We start from the raw sequence: 21,588 nt of genomic DNA on the forward strand, positions 1-21,588 counted from the left end.
AAAAAGGTTCCTCCTCTGCATTTGACCCTACAGAAGCGACAACTGCAAACTCCTTTTCATAACACTGTATCATACCAAGAAGCATCAGAAAACAGCAGCCAAAGAGTCACAATCTTTTGCTTACGCAGGAACCTGGGGCTCTCCAGACTGCCCAAAGCGGGAGGAGATACTCACCGCAGTCATACCGCAGAGGGGACCTACGTAAAACCTCCTTGTTTCAGCTGGGGGGACAGCGAAGCCTCTGCCCTTTAAAGGGAGACATTTCCCTGCCTACCACCACCGCAGCAAGCACCCTGCCCTCCCCGGCGGCCACCCGCTAGAGGGAAGCAGCTCACGCAAGTTACTCTCCTGCAGTGCCAAGGTCTCTACAGGAGCTGGATCAAGAATGCGCATCCTTTGCAAGATACCCCTGCCCTGAGACAGCCCAGCTCTGCTGGGGAAGCAGGAGGGAACCTGCCAGGCGGGAGCACTCAACCTGCAGGGCTTAGAGCAGACATTAACTTTGTGACAGCAGCAAAGGCGACTGCTTTTGCTGGTGGTACACCAAGTATTCTATACTTGGATTTGGCACCAAAGCCTACGCTCTCATTCCACCCAGTTCCTTTGTTTGCATTATTTCTACGGCAGCCCTGTACCAGGACTTTCATTACACGGATCGTGCCTCCCCACAGAGCTCTAGGAGCAAATGCAGGACAGAGGCACCAGAGATGTGCAGAACAGGAGGGCATAAGGAAACATAAATTAGAGCCCCGCCTCGCCATCGCACAGCAAGCGTGGGGAATTAAGACAACTTCCTTCCCTGTAATCCTTTAGGGGACATTTGAAAGTGTTTCTCGTTGTTTCAACTAAAATGCACAGAAGAATTTCAGTGGTAGGGAGAATCATACAGGGAAATACAGTCTCTCCCAGGATAAAGTGCTCACAGCCCAGCCGGCCACTCTGGGACTTCAGCCTTGCTCCACTGGCTCTGTCGTGTTTGGCCACAGCTGCCACTTTCCTCTGGCTCACCCGCACAAGGCGACCTCCTCAGCGTGGACCTGAGCTCTGAGATTTGCTCTGCACTTGCCAAGGTAGTCCCTGCACACAGCTGCTAGGTTAACTCTGCTTTGGCTGACGTGCCAGATACTGAAATAATACATTTGAAAAAAAAATAGAGTTCATAAAAATACTTTTATCTTTCCATTTCAGCTGGCTCCCTTACCCTAGCTACATTTCAGGAGCAGGCAACAGTAGCAACTAAAACGTACTGACAAGTCAAGGTCCTGCTAGCAATGAGGAAGGTCAGGGATAGCATGAGTGGTGATAATCCACCCAGCAAAGCTTCCTGGGACAGAAGCGACAGCTCCATCAGCAAAGCAGATGATCCATGTAGGTAAACTCTTTCATATACACCATTTTGTCCAGATTAAGTTAAAATGATCTACCTACCTGCTATTATCCTCAAGGCCTTCCACCAATTTTTGATGTTTACTGGATAATTGAAGGAAGCTCGTTGAGGCAAAGTGGATCGAGTTAGAGACACTAAATCTGCACTGTAACTGGAAAAATGCACGCTTCACAAGTGTGCATTTGTCATGTGGACTCTATTAAGCACATGGAAACAGCCATTAAGTAGATGATTTCCCCTTAAAAAGTTAAAAAGCTAGAAGACGGGGAGAAACCTTCACTGTTTGCTAAGATCCACAACTACACAGACCTCACGCAATGCTTTTCTGGAAACAGCAGAAGTAAAAGAAATACGGTTATTGCAAATTATCCTTAACTCACCTTTCACTCAATTTCTGTCAAACAACGCAAACCCTTTTCAAATGCATCTTCTCTTACCTAGATGAAGACACACATGAAATTCAGACAGCTAGTGCTGTTTGGGCAAAAACAAAGCAGGGATCAAAGCTGGCTTGTAATAAGCATCTAATTTTGGCCTTAGCACTATGTTCTTCACCTAAAAGGCAAATCAGCTAGTTGTGCACAATTTACTAAAATTTTAAACGCAAGTTCAGAGGCCATTTGAGAGCTAAGATGGTCAAGAACCAATTTCAAGAAATTGAACAGCAGTTGTCAGAATTGGGAAGACAGCATTTTTACAAAAAAACAACATAACAAAAATATCAAAGAGCAATTTTATTTAGCTTATTTGGCACAAAAAACTTACAAGAACAGTTTTGTTCCCTTCTTAAATTTAGTACAACTAGCGAGGAAAAAAAGGCATACTAATACATTTAATAAGCTGTACAGCAAGTGAAATGTGGAAAGAGGCACCAGAAAGATTTACCAAAAATCAAAGTGCATGAAAAATACCTACTCTAAGCGCCTCATGGTATTGTATTAAGGCACCACTCCTTTAGAAGGTTTACTGAATACATCAAGTGTGCAACTTCTTGGTTTGGAATGTAAGAGTCCTTCAGCCTGTATCGGAACTGGATACTGCAACCTCTGAACAGAACGCTTCTCCTTGTAAATGTTAAATGGAGACACCTCTTTCTGCCCAACATCATCTCTCAGCCAGGAGTGTCACTGTCATACGCTTTGAAAAAGCCAACACAGGTTATCAGAGTGACCAGCATTTTACTTCAGAGTTTTAAGCTGTAGTGTACACCAGGCCTACAAATTCTTTACAATGGTTTCATAGAAAAGAAATGCTGCAGAGACAAAAGTAACATGGGACATATCAGTAACTACATTTAGATAATTTATCAAAATAATCTTTAAGGACTTCCTGGAGTATCTATTAAAAAAAATTTAAAAAAAAAAAAAATCAAAATCTGAGTAGTGTTATAATCCAGAATAATTAAATACATTTTTCAACAGAATATTACAAAGCTTCCTTTAGGACTAGCAATCAAGTCTGACAAATTCCACAAGACTTCAGGAACTTTAATTAAGTATGTAGAAAAAGCCCAATATTAGACAGTGGTAAGTGTTTTTCATAATGGGAAACATTTAATGTAAGTACCTGTAACTACAAATCATGTTATCCTGGTGTATATATATGCACATATATATACACACACACACACTGAAACATCATTACAAGAGCCAAATACACACCTTGGTTCCTTGTGGATTCTGCACATCACTGCTGTTAAGTACTACAGAAGTTGCACGAGGTTTTTTATTTCAGCATCTTCATTAAGAACTGTTCTTTCAAGAACTAAACTGCTTCAGTTACAAGAAGAGGTACCACAGGCCAGATTCACATCTAGCGTAAACAGGTTCCAAACAACCAAACAGAAGTTGCATCTGCTTCTTACCAGCTTTGACTTTGGTTTTGCTGCTCAGCTGGATCACCAGTCTCCTTTACTTGCAGGAAGAAGTTTGATAAGAAATCAATGCCCATATCAAAACTTAAGTGGGAACCAGTAAATGCAGAATATTGTATCAAACCATTATACAACACCTCTACTGTAGAGTTTCAAACATCTCAGGAGCTTGAGACTGCTTAACCTGAACTCTGGAAAAGCACATTTCCCTATGGACAGGCAAAGGCATTTAAATATGAACCCTAGGCGTTACAGTAATTCATTTTTTGTCCTCTTACGGTGTAGACCTCAAGAACACAACTGTGTGTCCCATTATAAAACCAAAGCACCCTTGAGCATTAAAAATTCTAAACAGCAAGGACTGAAAAGAAGGGCATCTGGAAGTGATCTACACATTACAGAGCATGGTGTTTCACAAGTCTCAGAACAGTTCAGTTCATACTTTCTGGGATAACTTTCCCTATACCTTTGCCCCAATACAGAGCTGTAGTTTTCAGTAACTCTTTTACCCCTGAATTATTTGCTACCACATATAAAACATGCCACAGAAGTGGCAGTTGGGGCTAAACATTTAATAACATGTCCTTTTTGTCCTTTATTAACAATTACAATCAGCAGAAAGAAAAACTATTCACTCAACTCATTTATTTCATGATTTATATGTAAGTCATGTAGCAACTTAACATTGGTGTTATACATTTGTGCTTCCGTTCTCGGGCACTTGGAGGAGGAATTCATTTCCAGATAATCACATCTTGCTGAAGCATTCCTTTGCATTTGTCCAAACTTGAATTCCCTTTAAAAAAAAGTTAAAAATCAATAGGTGGAAATACACTTTATTTGCAAACCTCATCAACAGACTTTCTTCCACAGAAGACTCTACAAAAAAGGTCCCACAGAACTTCACGCAAGAATAAGGCAGAGACCACACTGGAATTGGACCACACTGCCTATTGCACATATATATCAACATTAACATGTCACTGAGTTAGAGCAGGACGGAGTATGTGGGAGGTTTTACGCTAGTGACTTCCAACCTTCTGTGACTGCCATGTTCCTAGTTATTGAAAGCTTGCATCTGATCCCCTGCTGATATGATAAATACACTAGCCTGGCCTTTCACAAGCTAAACGTACCTTTTTGCACATGCTAATCTGCATAACAGCATAGCTTATAAGCGCCTCCTTCAAATCGTGATTCTTTTGCTCTTTAAACCGTTCAATGTCAGCCCAGGCACTTTTCACAAAGTCTCTGGAATTAAAAGCAATATTTCTGTTAGTAAGTGTTTTGCACGTTTGATCCTCAGCTCATCTTCCTTCCTCTGGACCCTCAGCAGAGAAACTATGTATGACAAAGCGCTCCATCTTTCAGTCAGTAAACCAAGTCCTGTAATTATTATGCATCCCAAAACATCCACATTTTGTAACTGGCACTACCACCTAATTCTCCATCTTCTTCTTCAGGTTTTCAAACTAGAGCATCAGTTTCACAGGATGTGTTGGGTTGGTTGTTTGGTTTGGTGGTTGTTTTTTTTTTCCCCAGTAAGCATCACTGCCATAGAACCAGCATAATTCCAAATATACTTTTTTCCACAGAGTCTGTTGAGGTAACTAACTATCTTTATGCTAACATTCAGCACACAACATTGCACGTTTCTTTTTCAATTGTCAAGTCAGAATCTTCATCTTTCCAAAGTGAAAACTCAGTTGTCATCAGGATTTGAGATACTCAAGTACAACAGGCATCTACAATGCAAATTTGACTTGGACAATTCACTTCAGGAATTAATTTTGTTGGTTTGTTGATGTGTCTTCAGGTCTCCTTAACTAAAATGGAGGTAGGTTTCTGTAATTCATAGCTTTCATTTGTGCTGGACTATGCATACAAGGCAAGCATTCACTTGAAAATTGCTTCCAGAGCTACAAAAGCACATCTCCAGTACTTCTGTCAAAATGATTAAGAAATTGCATTTACTGAGTGTCTTGTTGTTTTGAACTATTCATGAACTAGTCTTATCTTTCCAGCCCTATTCCTAACATATTAGGAGATACCACATTTACCCCTTGTGTTATACGATGAACGTGTTCTGACACAATCACATTGCTTTAGGAATGTTAGTTCCTATTTTTCATGTTTGCATTCCTGAAGAAAATTTCATTAGAGCACTGAGAAGCAGTTATTCAAACACAACTTGCCAGAACTTCGAATCTCTTTCAAACAGGAGTCAGTTGTCCCCCATATGAGAAGATGCAGAACATGAGCTCAGGACCCATACACATAAACCAAACTAAATACTGTATTTGAAGCAAATCAGCTTTTGAGTCTTAAGGCTATTCAGCTGCAGACCTACAAGCCCACCTGCTAAACATATTACTAGCTGAACACAAAAGCATGCAAGTCAGCCATTAGAGTGGGCTCAGTAACTGGGAAAGTCATCAGGTTTTACATAAGCCATACACTCAGACCAGAAGCTAACTGCATGTACCGTACTTTATTTCACAACTTGCAGCTGACAGGAGCTTTTATAGACAGCTCATAAACACCAAGAATATATTAAAAACACTTATAAAATGCAAACACCTTCAAGAGCATCCAGTCAAGGACTTTTGCTAAGACAAGCCCTGTGTTTTCTTTGAAAAAGTCAAGCCCGTTTACCTGCCCTCCAGATTTTTAGACTTAAGTTGTTCTTCTCCTTCCTGTATCTGCTCTTCTAGAACCTTTATCTTGGCTTCCCTCTGCTCGGGGGTTTCCTGCCCAAAGAGCTTGCTGGTCATCCCTTTCAGGGAGAATGTTCTCACAGTCTACAAAAAACAAAGACACTCTAGGTTTGGGATTCCTGAGCACAGCCACAGCCAGAAGACATTATTCCAGATTTTTACCAGCATTTGGGCTTATTCTTACTATTCAGCTGAATTTTTGCTTTAACTTCCATTTTGTGAATGAGATTTTCATTAATTGATAGGTAGCTATGGGAGGTATGGTGGCTCACATTAGAACGAGCAAAATGGGAAGTAATTTGATGTTCAAACTCTTTAAGGCTGGTCTGTGGATTTGACTATAAGTGAGTCATTCCACTGATATGGGTAACCTTTCAGGGCAGTTTTCCTACTGAAGTAGGAAAGAAACTAAGTCTTGTGTTCTGTATGAGAAAGAAAAGCCATAAAGTAGTTCTGTATAGAACATCAATAGATCCAACAGCAATATTAAGAATTCTAAACTTTAAGTCACCACTTTCAGATAATGTTTTAACTACCATTATCTTCCATATAAAAGGGACTAACGCCACATATCAATAACATCCTCCTTTCAAAAGGCAGAGGAAGCCTTTCAGAATTCCCGACGTTTTGACCTTTAGGATAGAGTTGTTTGTGTTATCCTGCTCAGGTTACTTCCTGCAACCCTTTACTTGCTCAGTATTCGATAAAAGAAGTTTGGTACAAACAGCATATGTCACCAAGAACCAAGTTACTTTAAACCTCAGATGCCTACAACTCATATGATACTGCTTCTCATAAGCGGTGGCCAGCATGTTAGTGCCATTTAAATGCCATTCTAAGTAACTTGGCTCAAATAAAAAATAAATTAAAAAAAAAAAAAAAAAAAAAAAAAAAAAAAAAAAAGAAAAGAGGCATCTTGGAAAAGAAAGCGGAAAAAGACTCACTCCTGTTGCCAGCTCCTCACACTGCTGTTTCTTAGATGTTAGGTCCTGTGCAGCCATTTCCAAGTCATATTGCATTAGTTCGTGTTTCCTGCAAACTGCCCTGAAAAGTAAGCAATGAAAGATCTGTCACATAATACTTTGTTTTGCTACGTTTCCCTCCATTTAAACTTTACAAATGGCATCAGGCTTTTTTTTTTTTTTTTTTTTTTTGGCAGGCTGCACATTCAGTTATTTATCTAGCTCGAATTCAACAGCCTTATCACAGAATGCATAACTCTGCAAATGCTGTAGTTAAGCAAGCTTGGATCAAAGTATAAAGGAAGTTCTTAGTACAGCAGCATTCTGCTCCTCTCTTTAGACTCAATCCAAGACACTCTCAGCAATACAAGCCCTACCACCTACTTAAGGACACCAGCGTAAAATAGTTGTATTCAAAATACATTACAGAAAAATCACAACTATGACAAAAGGTACCTGGACAGGGTACCTGTCACAGCAGCAATGTATCAGTCAATCATAAAATTCTTCACATTTTATTTTTTTTAAACAATGAAACAAGAAACCATGCTCCTAGATTCATATAGTGCTTTTCATCTGGAAAAGAGGAGAGTTTCCTCTGGCCACCTGCAGTAAGTCCCAGTTCTGTGTGGGCTGACAACGCTACATCCATACTCCACTGCCGGATGCACATTCGTCTCCCAGGAGAAGCTACTAGTGCTCTGGGTTCCCACACAGCAGCAGTCACACTCACCAACCCGCTTCTCTACAGCACTACTGACCTCTCCAAGAGGTTCAGAGCCAGGCTGTGGAAAGCACAATAGCTTTAGGTGCAATCTTACAGCATAAAGCAATTTGCTTTTGTATCTACACTTGCAAGGGTGGACTGCCTTATAAAGGCTAATGTTAAAAAAAAATAAAAAATAAAATAAAATCAGTATTTAGATGCACAATACTGTAGAGCAGATGAAAGTTATATACAGCACTTTGAAACTTGCTGGAATCTGTAATGGCTGTAGCAGCTCTGTTTGCCCTATCTCATTTGAAAGCTGAAGCTTTCAGCACATTGGGGCACTATTATACCAGAAGCCAAGGAAACAGTGTAACCAGAGGAATGAACAGCAGTACCTTTCACAGAATAGAGATTTAACATTTCTGTCATTTCACTATTGATCAGCTCAGTTCTAATTTGTATTGCCACCCACACGGCAATCAAATATGAGAAAGCAAAATAACAGGTGAGAACACGGAGATTCCACAACATTGAAATCTCCACTTCTTGGAGAACAAAAGATGATACCAAACTAAATTCAACATCAACACAATGTTAGAAGAAAGGACTACAGCTTCCATTTGAGCTATACACTTTTGTACATACCGTAGTGCTTCTGCATAGAAGAGATATTCTTTCAGCTGATCTGCATAATGTTCCTCTTCTTCCAGTATGTCATCAATAGAAGCTGCATATCTGGTGAAAAACAGCCATGGTTAATTATAAAGTTCCTTAATTTAACCTTTAAGGATTACACATACAGTAACAAGGGAGGACACCTGTTTGACAGAAACACCAGTCACAAAGTAAAACAGTGAAAGGCACTTCCAAAAAGGGTTTTTCCTTTGTTTTTAATTAAACTCTGAATCAGCTAATATAAACATTCCTGCAGGCCTGTTTCTTTGGTTGTTACTACAATGAATCTTTTGACAAGTACAAGATCTATCACAAGCTTCCTGCTGAAGATGAGGCAGTTTTTCTTACAGGAAAAGAAAAATAATTCATGCCTTTTCTTCAGTGGACTGTCAATAGGCAGCACCAAGGCAAAAAAGACATGGTGCAGAAGAAATCCTGCAAGGCTTAAAGCATCAAGGCATAGGAACATGAACATCATACCTTCTGAAAAGCAAAGAGGCTGCTTTCATTGTTCGTTATTCAGCCTGAGTACAAGCGAACTCACAGTGGTGCTCTGAACACCACGACATTAAGTCCTTCAGCTCCTTGAAAGTCTGTTGCTTTGTCTGCTGTGTAAGTCGGGCATATCAATTCAGAGCAACAAGAAGTTTAAGCCTTCCTTTTAGGGAGAAATCTGAAGTACAAAGGCTTGGACCAACTCCGCGGCTCTTGCATTCAGTAAGAGTTTTGTCATTTAGGCTGACATTTCCTAAAAATGGCAAAAAGCACTTTCTTTTTCTAGTTTCTGTTGCTTATTGGGTAGTATTTAATAGGTTCCCACTAACCAAGATGACTGTGCTTGGACACATTTGCAAGGACAGGCCTACAACTAAGAGGTAACTGCACATCTCGCTTGGTACAGTGACAGAAATAGGATGCCACTTTAGCCCGCAATACAGGGCATGTGCCACTGGAGATAAACAGAATGAATGAGATCCCATCACGGATGTCTTCACCTATTCTGCTAACTCAGTCTGGATTCTCAAGTATGTAGCAATCTCTTGCACAGCTGCAGGCTCTCTGAAGCAAGCATATGTCCATGCTTGTCTAGTGACCAGTGCAATGCAACCCAAATGTTAAGTACAGTACCTCTTGGCTTTAAACTTTTTGCAAAGCCTTTGAGTTTCTCTCTTTCTTCCTGTGCCTCTCCAGTAACTGGCTCTATGGAAGAAGTAGCAGAGTCTCAAGCTGAAAGGGAGCTGGTAACATGACTTGGGAGAGAACAAGAAACCCCTCCTGCGAGCTCTAAAAGAAACAAGGTCATTTAGACCCCTTGGAATCTAAGGGAGGTATCTGAGGGAGACGCTCCTGCTGAAAGTTATCATCCTCAGGCCTGCTCAGTAGGGCATGCGAACTAAGGCTCTTCAAAGAGGAAGCAGCTACTTGCAGAGTAACTGGAAGAATGGGAAGACTGAGGAAGAGCTATAGACATGCCCATCTGTTCATGAATTTCTTAAGTTTGCAAGCAAGATGAGTTGTTTTGATGCTCTACAAAATCAAAGACATGGCACATCTAGGAAAAGCCCTACCAAGGCTATTGGTGATAAATAAGCATAACATATGAAGTGACCAGCAACAGCAGATCAGTTTAAGTAAAAGGGATAAAAGAACAGACAGAACAAGAATTCACATTATGAATCAAAGTAAGGAATAAGTCTGAACTGTTGAAAAATATACTTGTTCTGAAAAAATCCTGCAGCCACACAGGTCATAAGTGGTTTACCCTCTCTATTTTTAAGTTCTGAAGTGCAATAATTTTAGTACAGTGGTTAGATTTCTCAGGGCAGCAGGTGGACCACATTTCAGTTACAAGTAAGTTCTAATTTTAGAGCAGTGCTAGACCTTATCTGTGGCAGAACAACTCTCCAAAAAACCAAACAAAAAGAACACCTAACAAAAACCCACCTTACCTAGACAGTGTTTTCATAATAACACTTAAAAGTTTGATTTGAAAAAAAAAGTAGTATTGACAAGCTATACTTTTGACTGCTTAAGCTGAAGTTTAAATACTGGTTTGTACTAAGCAGGTAGGCAAACCAGAAAAAATCTTAAGGAGAAACACTGCAGTTAAGTTCTAAAGGTACCTAACAAGTTCCCACTCTTCGTGGGAATCGTCAAGTAAACCCCTGGTTTAGTTTAGACTGGTTCCACCTGTAATGACAATCTAGTTGATACAGAGATAAAGGGTCACTCATTAATAGTATAAAGGACAGAAGTCAAAAGTCTGGCATTTTTTTCTTTCGTCTTTTAAATGCTAGAATTACAGCCATTCACTTGAGCTTTCTCAGCATACTCTGTTGATTTCTATCACTTTAGCAAGTCTCATGCTGTTATACAGCAAACACCCAGAGAAGCTTTGGGATGTCTTCTCCAAATATTAAGCAGTTTTAGATCATACTAAACAATAACAACTCAAAAGTTTAAATAAACATCTAATAAAGACTACAGCATATGGGGCAGATAGAGAATAATTAAATTAGTCTTTAAGTTTAACATCTATATTAGGCAACCTTCTTGAAGTAGCTTTCTGTTGCAATAAACTCCTGTCTAATGTTATGGGAATAGTAACTGGACTGATAAGTTATACTTTCAAGAGATCATAGATATGAACCTTACTGGTAGGAGACCACATGGGTCACTGAATCAGTTCCTGAATCTCACGGCTGCTGCTTCTTGCTTGCTTGTCACTAAGAGATTATTGTTGTATGAGAGTGCCAGAACAAACAATGAAAGCTACCTCAGACTTCATGCAGTGATTAAAGTTACCCAGAAACTCACAGCCATCTCTCTGGATCTTTAACCCTAACTGTGTTACAGACAGAAATATTAAATGTCTCGGATGTGTGGAGAAGGCTCAGGCTCCTGAGAAGTGAGACCCACATCTTTCAGCTGGTTACACATTTCTAGGCGTTTGACATCTTAGTGTGGTGTATCTGAACAACTGAAAATGTACTTGTGCCTCCTTAACTCCTTTTATTATACCATGTTTTCATAATCTCTTCAATTTCTGCATACTGCAGAATTTGTATTCCATCTTCAATTATTTTCTTCTGAAAGCAGAATGCATTCTCCATTTCTTTACTCTCGGAGCCCTCTACCTAAAAAATACTATACCTTTTTTTGGGTGCAAACCACCATGTTAGCCAAAACACAGAAGTGGGAATAAATTATCCAGAGGCGTTCAAATTCTTAAAGATCTGATAAAAAGCAAATTATTCTGAAGAAGCTGAGGGCAGAGTTTGGCATGGCTCTTCAAACCCTTCCACTTGACAAGGCATAACACCAATAACAACCAAGCAGCAGTACATACGTAAATCTGCACTGTAAACTAAAACCGATAGCTTTACTTCCACACAAATTACACTTTATCAGTAAAAATACTGTATGAAGAAGTGTCATGTAGCTTCCACCTCTTGCTGGAGTTGTTACTTATCTGTACTGCGTGATTATAGAAGAGGAATCAGAGTGATGAGAAGTTATACTGTTTCACTTACTATATATGACTACCCGAAAAGCAGAAAGCATGAGCCTAGAACACCACTTTCTGTGAGCACTCTGAAGTGCTGGACTCTTATTTTGAAGGCTGTGCTTCATGTACTCTGCCAACTGACTCTAAAGATGCAAAGAGGGAGGATTCTCAACTTTATTACACCCAGTCAGTATTTTTGCAAGAATCCATTGGAGTTTCGGTGCTGATTAATTAAATTTCTTAACTCTCTGTAATTAAGTCCAAATCTGTGTACCATCTACTGCATGGTACAAAATGCTGCTATCAAAACCAAACAGATCTTATCAGGTCTGCAGTACGTTAAAGTTGTATTCCACCAGTTTCTGGCATAGTAGCTTAAAAGAAAAACTGGAAGAATTCCAAACACTTCTACAATTTCAAAATAATAATAAAAAAAGAAACGCCTCTGGTTCTCCTGAGACCTTTTGAGCTACTTAATACAGTACACGGATGCTAAAATTGTGCCTGTATCCAAGTCACAGAAACACTGTATACCTAAAAACAACGCCCCCCCCAACTTTCTCAGTACTCTACTTGTTAGTACTTTGGGGTTGAGGGAAAAGAGAGGAAAGAGGGAGAATTCTACATCTGGCTTACATCAAACTATCAGATATTCAGTCAGTACTTACACATCCATGTGGTGGCCAGCACTCTGCAACCCATCCCCCATCTCCTTTTCTATTGCACTCCACTCACTGTGGAAAAACAAACGAGAAACAACATCACACATGAAGGGTAAGGGAAGTTAATAAGCTGCATCCTGTATATAGTTTCCTTCCAGGTGACACCTGAATTGAAACCGCCTCAAAGTTAGACTTGGCCAAACTGTTGTCTTCCTCTAAGGAGCAGCACTGACAATGTAGCAAGGCTATTTACAGCACTCTGTTAAACAATTATCCCTGACACCTAAAGTCATCCTCACAAATATGCTTAGTTTGGGATTGGTTTTGAGCAGAAAGAGTCGTGTTTAAATAGCCGAAAATCAATTAAAAAATAAAAACAACCCCCCCCGCCCCCCAAACCAAAAAAACCCCTAGCACTTAAAATAAACTGGGGGGTAGGGGGAAGGGAACTTTCTAAAACAGAATTTGGTCTAACATGCTCATCAAGAAGAAACCAAGCTTTCCAGACTTGCAACACATCAGATAGAAGCCTCTGATTCCGAAAACCAGAAGGTGGGATTTGACATTTGCAAGCATTTTACTGCTCCTGAAACCGTTTGCTGTATGTTGCTTTCTGTTTTCATAGCAGACTGCTGTTCAGTTCTATTCATTAAAAAAATCTCAACTTACAACCCTCTCATTACTGCAACTACCTATTCACATTAGGGAGATCATTTAGATAAAGAAGGAAACAGAGCTACAATAAAGACAGCAAGAGACTTATTCTGGACATCCAAGTATGTACACTGCAATTTTAATGGTGTTCTTAGCTTTGTGAAACCTTATGAGATTTCTTAGTTACAAGAATTACATCCACAACTCTTTTTACAAGAAAAAAGGAGGGGCTCCCCTTATATTTCACATAATTTATGTCTAATGCATCTATTCTGTCCTTCACTTTTTCATAAACATTCCACTCTGCTGATGTTGACATTTGTTTGTCTTTGTGTTATTACAGAACTACACCTAATTTCACTTTAAAACCCCCAATGAGAAAGACATCTGCAATCCATTAACCCAGAGAATTAAATTTAGCACTTGAACAGTGTGTAGAAGCAGGAGGTTTCCCTTAACCAGAAGTTTAGATTCTTTAATTCTCCAGCGAGATGGAAAACTTGAGCATGCAATTCACTCATATAAATCAAAAAATGATTGGCAAAATCACTTTTAAAAGGTACTAAAATTGGATATAGTTGTTGATTTTTAACCCTTTAAAGGGCCTAGAAGCTTTTCAGAGACAACTACATGAAAATAGGTAGTAAGTTACTTCCTGAAGAAACAGAATGCCAATGCAACAACAAAAGTCCCAAAGGTCTGGAATACAAACCAAAAAGCTAAAGTCTTCCACTAGAGACTAAGTTCAGCAGATCCAGAGATCACTATATCCAACACAGAAATCTCATTAGTACTGCAATACGAAGTTTTTCAAGGCAGACATTGAAATGTTTCAGATATGTTTTTGAAAAGCATAACAACACAACCAACAAATTCTCTCTCTCTTTCTCTCCCCACATCGCTCTGTCTATGTGTATATTTAAAAACTGTATGAACTCTTACCTGAATACTCTTCCATAGTTGCCATGGACTTTATAGACACCATATAGCCGGTCTGCTACCCTCTAAAACATTTTAGAGTCAGGTTTTGGTCATCAACATCAACTGCAATTGCTTTGTGAAAACCCAAGTACAAACTTCAAGCTAAAGCCTTAATGTTTTTACAAAGGTAAACAAGATTAGGCCTAAATCTAATCTAAGCTACTACTAAAGGAAAAATCAACAGCATTAAGTCTTTGAACACTGAAGTCACAATCAAAGCTATATTGAAAAGTAACATTTCAAGTATTTCTTTGGAAGCGCTCATGTATAGGATATGCCTATGGAGACCACAAATAATCAAGTTACCTTCAGTTTTTGATAACCAGATGTAAGGCATAGCCTCCTTTACCCGAATAATGCCAGATTTATATATACCCTTGCTTATTTAACATAAAGATGGCAAGACAAAAGTCCATCCTGTCACCAAGACTGTAGGGAAAGCTTCAGTTAAATTCTAACAAGTGACTCAATTTTTCCATCCAGCTCAGCAAAATGAAGGAAAGGAAATGAGCTATCCATTGCAGAACTTATTGCTCAAGCTAGATAGGTCATTTCAGCTGTTTGGAGAGTCACTACCTGCTGCAGCCAGCACTACGATGCTGGCAACAACCTCAGAAAAGACCACGTGTACACTCTGAAGTGTGACTTGTAACCCAGACAATGCCCTTGTAATTGTGATGTACCAATAAATGACATTGAAGTTCGGTAAGAGTTACCATTATTTGTCTGTCAAAGCAGTAAAAAGGAAACATAAGCAAATTGCCCAACAGATCTCACACATACACAGCCCTGAGAAAAAGGCAGTGTCAGTAGAACACCAGTGATTAATCCTCTCAAGAACGTCAGCTCCACAAGGCAATCCATTACTGTCCTCTCTGCTGCACAGTTTCCATCAAAAATTAAATCCCTGTTGAATATACTAAAAAGCAGTATCATGCTCCTTATTATTGGAATTGTAATTTCTTATTTCCTTTTTGTGACTTTAGGAAAAAAAAAATTTTCCATTCTCAACCCATAGAGTATCGTCATGCATGACATTAATTGTCCTCATCATTAGAAAGAGCATTATTCATTACAGATTGAAGAACAAGCCAAAAAAAGAAAAAGTGTGCTGGGAAGCATACACAGTTCATACTACAAGCTCTGGAAAAAAAAGTATTAGATGTCTGACCAGAAAAACTGTGTTTTGGGCCCCTTCCCAGCCCAGACATCCAGCAAAAGCAACTTGTCTGCTGAGTAGAGAGAAGCACGCATCTCTATTCTCTTTAAAACACCTCCCTCTGATACATGACCATCAGGGGAGAGGACAGATTAGCAACATGCATGTGTTTGCTCCTCCAATGGCTGTCAAACTCAACCATCACATTTGGAACTCTTTTCCCCCCAAACCTGTACTAAGTCAGCACACCCCCTCCACCATCTCCTGCCCCATGCTCCAGAGCCAGACTCTCTTAGGCAAAACTGCCTGTACTCTAGAGCACATATACCAGTTCTCTTGACTAAACAAGAAATACTGCCTTAGAAATAAATTATACTATTTGTCACGACACACATGGGAAATACTTACAGCTCTGACTCGCAGAAGGTGTGATATGACAGACTGCAGTTCATCGCTATAGTGTTTTAGCTCAGTAAATCTCCTGGGAGCAGGAAACAGATAGTACATCATTAGCCATCATGAAAGCAAGCTTTCACAGAATGCAAGATAGAGCCACAACGCTACAGCCAGGGAGACTGAGCCTGGATTATGTTGAGGTGGAATTAGTTGAAGACTCCTAAAGAAGTGACTACAGAGTTTAATTTCCCTGAAGCGAACAACCCAACACTTGCATAACTGCTACTTTTTATGTAAATTGTGAAGGTTCAGAACAATTTAAGAGCTAAATTTTTATGAAATATAAGTAGTTAACTGAAATTACTACATCACTGTGTTTGGTTTTTTTAAAAATGGGATTTATAAAGGCAAGCATAAGTGAATACAAAAGCTCCAAATACGTACAAAGCCAAAATCTGCTGAAGTATACATACTTCTTAATAAAAATGTGTTCACATATCCGACCTGTCAAAGATACTTTGCTTTCAAGCTGCCATCTAGCCAGTTTTAAGCATAGCTCTTCAGAAGTTCAAGGAAGCATTCACAATTATCACAATTCCTCTAAGGCTAAGCTGTACGATAACCATTACCAGTTATGTACGAAACCCTATTGAGACCTGTACCTGCACAGGAGTCTCACACGGCTAAAAGCCATCAAGTCACTACAGCTTAGCAAGGTACCAGTCAGGTAACCCATCACGAGTGACCACGTGCACACTGCCGGCTTGCCACTACTGAAGGAAAGAGGCAGTTTATCCACCAGCCCAGTTAAGCCCTGTGGTAGTCCGAGTTGATACATCCAGCTCATGCTAATCACGAAGCAGAGGCAGCTGCCACAGCTTTGCTAGTGACAGGTAACCAATTAAACCAGAGCAACAGCCACTTCTGTATATGTAGACCCTCACTACTAAACACAAGTCTAACTCATGACCTACTTCTGTACACAAGAACATACTTCATCCAGATGGGAAGCCAGGAACAGCTTTACCTAAATTACTAAACAATGATCTGAAAATAAATAAGTAACATGGAAGAACACAACTAGAATTCAGGAATGGGAGACTAAGATTAGCCTTCCAGGTTGATGTTCAAGCATAAAAAAGAAACAACTTCACCCCTCCTCCCACCACAGGCACACAGTTAGGCTTTGTATTTCAGAACAGTTTGTACCCAAGAGGTCTTATTGAAATGAGTCAGGACACTTGGTTTGGGTGACCAAGTACGAAATTCCAGGGTTTTTCATTTAACACCTCTTCTTCCCCTGCCAGGAAGTCTTCCGCTAAAATATTCTCCTCCTTAAATTCAGGAAGTAGAAGCTTTATTACTATTTCTAATATTTTTGATCTCCAAGGATCATCTTTTATAAGATTATGACACACACAGGGTTAAAGTACATAAAAAGATTTAAAAGCCAGCAGAGAAACTGTATGGGAAAAATAAATATAGTCATTGATCTGCACAGTGGGGTTTAGAGAGCAATCTTTTCAGTTTACACTTTATAAAATATGCACCAGGGCTGCATGTCAGACAGCTGCAGACATGTACAGTGAAGATATTTGAAATAATTGAACTGAAAGCAAAAGATTAAAAAAAGCATGCCTTCAGCTCAGGAAGACTCCTCTTTCCACTCCAGAAATTTATAATGAAAAGTTTTATTTATCCTGTTTTGTGGCAAGAAAGCTTTTAAGAATGCCATATTGCCTGAAGGCAAGAGTCAGGAACCTAAGAGGACCTTCAGTATCCTGGACTCCAGCAGCAATACATCTTCTCCCCATGCCAATTCCTCCTCCATTAAAAAATAAAAGAATAATAAAAAAAATTACTACTTCAGAACTAAGCTGTCTTCTTTTTATTGTCTCAGAAAAGCATAAACCAAAGTGATGCTTTTTTTGCCCATCTTCTGTGAAGGTTGAAAATTTTACAAATATGATTCTTCAGGAAAAACTGTTTTTAAGAGACTGGTGGTGTTGCACATCAAAGGTTTATTTCTTAAGTATTTACTTAAGTCCTACTCATTGCTCATGTAAAAATATTACATAATTATAAAGTAATTTCCAAACTAAGTTTGGTGAGGCACACAAAGGGATGTTTACTTTCCAGTGCATCATAACAGTAGAAGTGTGAAACAAGACATAGTTTTGGCACTTAGTAACTGAGGCTTTTTTAAACTAGCGCTTTTCACTTGGTTTTACTGGTTCTGCAACCATGGCCAACAAGGTCTAGATATTTATTTGAGCTATTAAGTAGAACTTCAGACACAAATGAAGAACAGATCAGGTCACATTTCTGTAGGATCACCACCAGGTTTCTTCTCAAAAGTATCTTTTACAGTAATGGCAAAGAAGAAAATTTCATTTACAGTAGACAGCATTTCAATCTAAGTTATTTACTTCGTGCATTTGACTCAGCAGTACTCCTTCCTACATCAGGGAGGGCAGTACCATTTTCCTGTTTTGTGAAGGAAGATATTACAAGAACAGAACTGTTCACTAAAGAACAAGCCACTTGTCCAACTAACCAGACAAAAAAAAGGAGACTTACTTTTTTTTTTAATTTTATTCTGCCTTAGGAAAGGATTTAGTGTTTTCTAAAGAAACCTTTACCAAGAAGAAAGCTACTGTTTTGATAAAGCACAGAAAGAGAACAAGAGGATGGGTGCCATGAGGCCAAATTAAAGAGGTCTACAGTAGATACAAATTGACCTCTGAGTACCACATTTTTATCACCATATAATTCCACCATTAAAGATATTAATTGCTTCCCACAGGAGGAGGTTGAACTCCTAAAGCAGCATCATTTCAGCTGTTTAAAGCTCCTCACATTGCTCTAAGCTGAAGGGTGCAGATCAACAGGACTACAAGGCAATCCAGACTGGGAGTTGCTGCTATTCTTCACCTGAACCATTCCTGGTCCAGGAACCTGAAAGCCTACACTCCACACAGCAGTCAGATCTTTTGTTTCAGCAAGGTGAGCTTGCTGAACCACTTTACCACCCAGTAACACAAGCACCAAAGGTAACGCAGAGGGGCAAGGCATCAAATTCCTGGCAGCTCAAGCTAAGTGTGCTAGGCAGAGCAAGGCACTATTCCTCCTGTTAGTGTCACACATGCTATGCTAAAAGGCTCTCCCTGAATTACAAAAAAGTACAAGTTATGTTCATCACTTATTTATTATACAACTTGTATCCAAAAGTTCAATTTGGAAGCTACCTAGCTGGCAGAATACAACTGAAAGCATGTGCCATATCTCTTAATGTGCTGTGAAGTCTCTACTGAGAGATAGATACTCAGAGACTGTTTTTGTTACAAGCCTTTCCACATGTTTTCCTTGTATTAACTATTTTCCTGCCTTTTAACAAGTCACTTCTCACAACAGCTTTGCTTTCTGAAACTTTAAGTTATCTCGAAAGGTAACAGTATATTCCTCATCTCAGCCTTAACCAGCCTTGCCCACCTACACCTATAGGCAGACTACCAGCAAAGTCTCCCTCCCATGAAAGCAGGAAAAGCTAACTCCTACTAGCCACAGACAAAGGTGATGGAGGATGAAGCATTCAAACAAGGGGCCAATTCCACCTGTAACTACCAAGAGAATTGCTGTCTTTCCACCTCATTCGTCAATGTTACCTTTTATATTAAACCCTAAGTAAAAGCTTCCTTGCTGTCACAGAAGGCTGCAAAAGCAAACACAATAAAAAAGGATGGACTGGATCAATTCACAGATAAGTCTACAAGGAGGTTTAAAAAGGTATGTGCCCTCTAACGTCCTTAATACAATAACCATAGATGCTAGGAAAGTATGAAGGGAACAGACAACAGAAAGCAGTCAGGCACATGGACTCTCCCTAAATAGCATCTCCTATTGCCACTGTTGGAGAGCAGATGAACCCAGAAGGGTACTTCATATGGGTCTCTGTTGCTTATTGATGGCAAACAGCAACATCTCTTGACTCTACTGCTGCACACTAATGTTTCTAACTATTGCAGAAGTAGAAGCTCTCATTCTACCCTCCTCACACCACCTACGGTGTGATGAACGTCCCACTACAAACACCCTTACACTTCTGACCAGTTTTTTAATCCAGCAGATTGCTCTGGTGCCTGTCCCAGAGCCTCCTAAACTGCAACAGAGCTGAACTGACCTCCAGACTTCCAAAAGCACCTGTGAAAATTGGCAGCTTGAAGAGAACTATGAACTGCAACACCAGGGTGCACGCATCCAGAATTGTACACTAGCAAATTTTTGGAAAGACCTACTATCAATCTGTATTCTGTTCACGCTTGGAAAGATTTCTTTGCAAACAAATATTAAGAGGTTCTTTTTCTGGGTCCGTTGATTTGGGGGGGGGTTTTGTCCCTTCCTTTTAATCTAGCTAAAATGAAAGACTCATTTTGCCTAAAGTGATGGCATTCTTCTGAATGTTTCCTGCTCTTAAAAAACATGATTTATCAAACCTTTTCACACTACCTCCTTACTGGGCTCCTGTTAAGATTAGAAGTGCAGAAAGATAATTTTTCTTTTCTGAATTTATTCTAAGGAGATAGAATATTCTGTCATCTGAAGTTACAGTTGTAACTGAAAAAGGGAAAGAGACGGAAGAAGGATGTGGAATCTTACTTGTCTGGGTTTTTCACTCTGAATGTTGCATTAAGAGCTTTTAATCTGGAATCTGCCTGAAAAAAGGGGAAAAAAAGCTTTGTTAATTTAATGCAATTAAATTCCAGTGACAAAAAAAATCTCAGCCTTCTGGCAGCACCATCAGGAAAAAATCCTGCCTTCCTGGCATATTTAAATCTTCAAACATTTAACAAGTTGACACTAGCTGCCCTGCATGTCAGATTTTTTTATTAAAAAAGTCAAGAAACTAAGCTATTTTTGTGAACTAGGAAGTAAACAGCATCCACTAAAATTAAGCTGGTACAATCCAAATCCCACAAAAAAAAGTCCCTTCTTAAAATGTTACACAAATCATGGAGTTAAGATACACAGCCCTACATTCTTTTTAGATGAAGCAATTAGGTAACATAAGACCATATGGACAAACTATTTTGTATTTTTCAAACCAAATAAAACCGGTGGTAGAGTGACCTCTATATGCTCTTTATTACTAGGAAAAGTTCCCCAGTGAAATCAAAATCTTATATATGGTGTTCCTTTATTTTATTACTTGCTTTACAGAAAATACGTAAATTGTATATCAGAATAGAGCTATTTTTAATACAGTGTTCTTTTCTGTATCATAACATATATAAATCTCTACAGAAGAAAGTTCAATACCTAATTAAAAAGGTAGTTGGCTACTTTACTTTTTGAGGTGTTGGTTTACCAATGACTGCAACAGCCGTATGGGATCTCTGTAAGGAGTCTGTAGGTTTTTTTTAGTTTAATTGAAGATTAAACTGTGCAACAGGTATTTACTCTTAATAAGACACCAACACAGATGAGATATCCCAGGCTCATCCACAGAGGTCCCATATCACCACAACTTTTCATTTCTATATGGCATTTTACATACAGCTCACTCAGGGCTCATCTATACTGCATGAAAACTCCAACTCAGGGAAAATGGCTGGAGTTTACTTTTGATCAAAACATCCCTCTTTTAAGTGAAAGAGTAATAAATGAACACATCTTGTGAGGTGTATAGATTTCCTACAGTGTACTCTTTTAGCTAACGGGCTGTGCAACGACTGTTAGCAGGAAGTTATTTCAGCAGCATTTGTTACTGCTGGTATATGACACAGGAATATTTTGTGTGCTGTTACAGTCAACGTGGAGCTTGAAGAGCTATTTTGAATTTGACAGTGAAGGGAACACAGTGTTTACCCAAACCAAGAATGGAGTCCTTCCTTTAGGGCCCTTT

General features: G+C 39.3%; 1 protein-coding gene across 1 annotated transcript in view; it reads right to left on the minus strand.

Annotated features, from left to right (window-relative positions):
- Window positions 1–2,108: 2,108 nt before the first annotated feature.
- SNX4 (sorting nexin 4) overlaps window positions 2,109–21,588 on the minus strand; it is a 35,798-nt gene continuing 16,318 nt past the window's right edge. The window contains 9 exon segments of the mRNA XM_030016668.2: window positions 2,109–4,056; window positions 4,397–4,511; window positions 5,916–6,061; window positions 6,922–7,021; window positions 8,297–8,386; window positions 12,503–12,568; window positions 14,093–14,154; window positions 15,699–15,771; window positions 20,343–20,398. Coding sequence (XP_029872528.1) covers window positions 4,009–4,056; window positions 4,397–4,511; window positions 5,916–6,061; window positions 6,922–7,021; window positions 8,297–8,386; window positions 12,503–12,568; window positions 14,093–14,154; window positions 15,699–15,771; window positions 20,343–20,398 — 756 coding nt within the window. The 3' untranslated portion in view covers window positions 2,109–4,008.

Source organism: Aquila chrysaetos, chromosome 6 (assembly GCF_900496995.4).
Source record: "Aquila chrysaetos chrysaetos chromosome 6, bAquChr1.4, whole genome shotgun sequence".
Classification (NCBI taxonomy): domain Eukaryota; kingdom Metazoa; phylum Chordata; class Aves; order Accipitriformes; family Accipitridae; genus Aquila; species Aquila chrysaetos.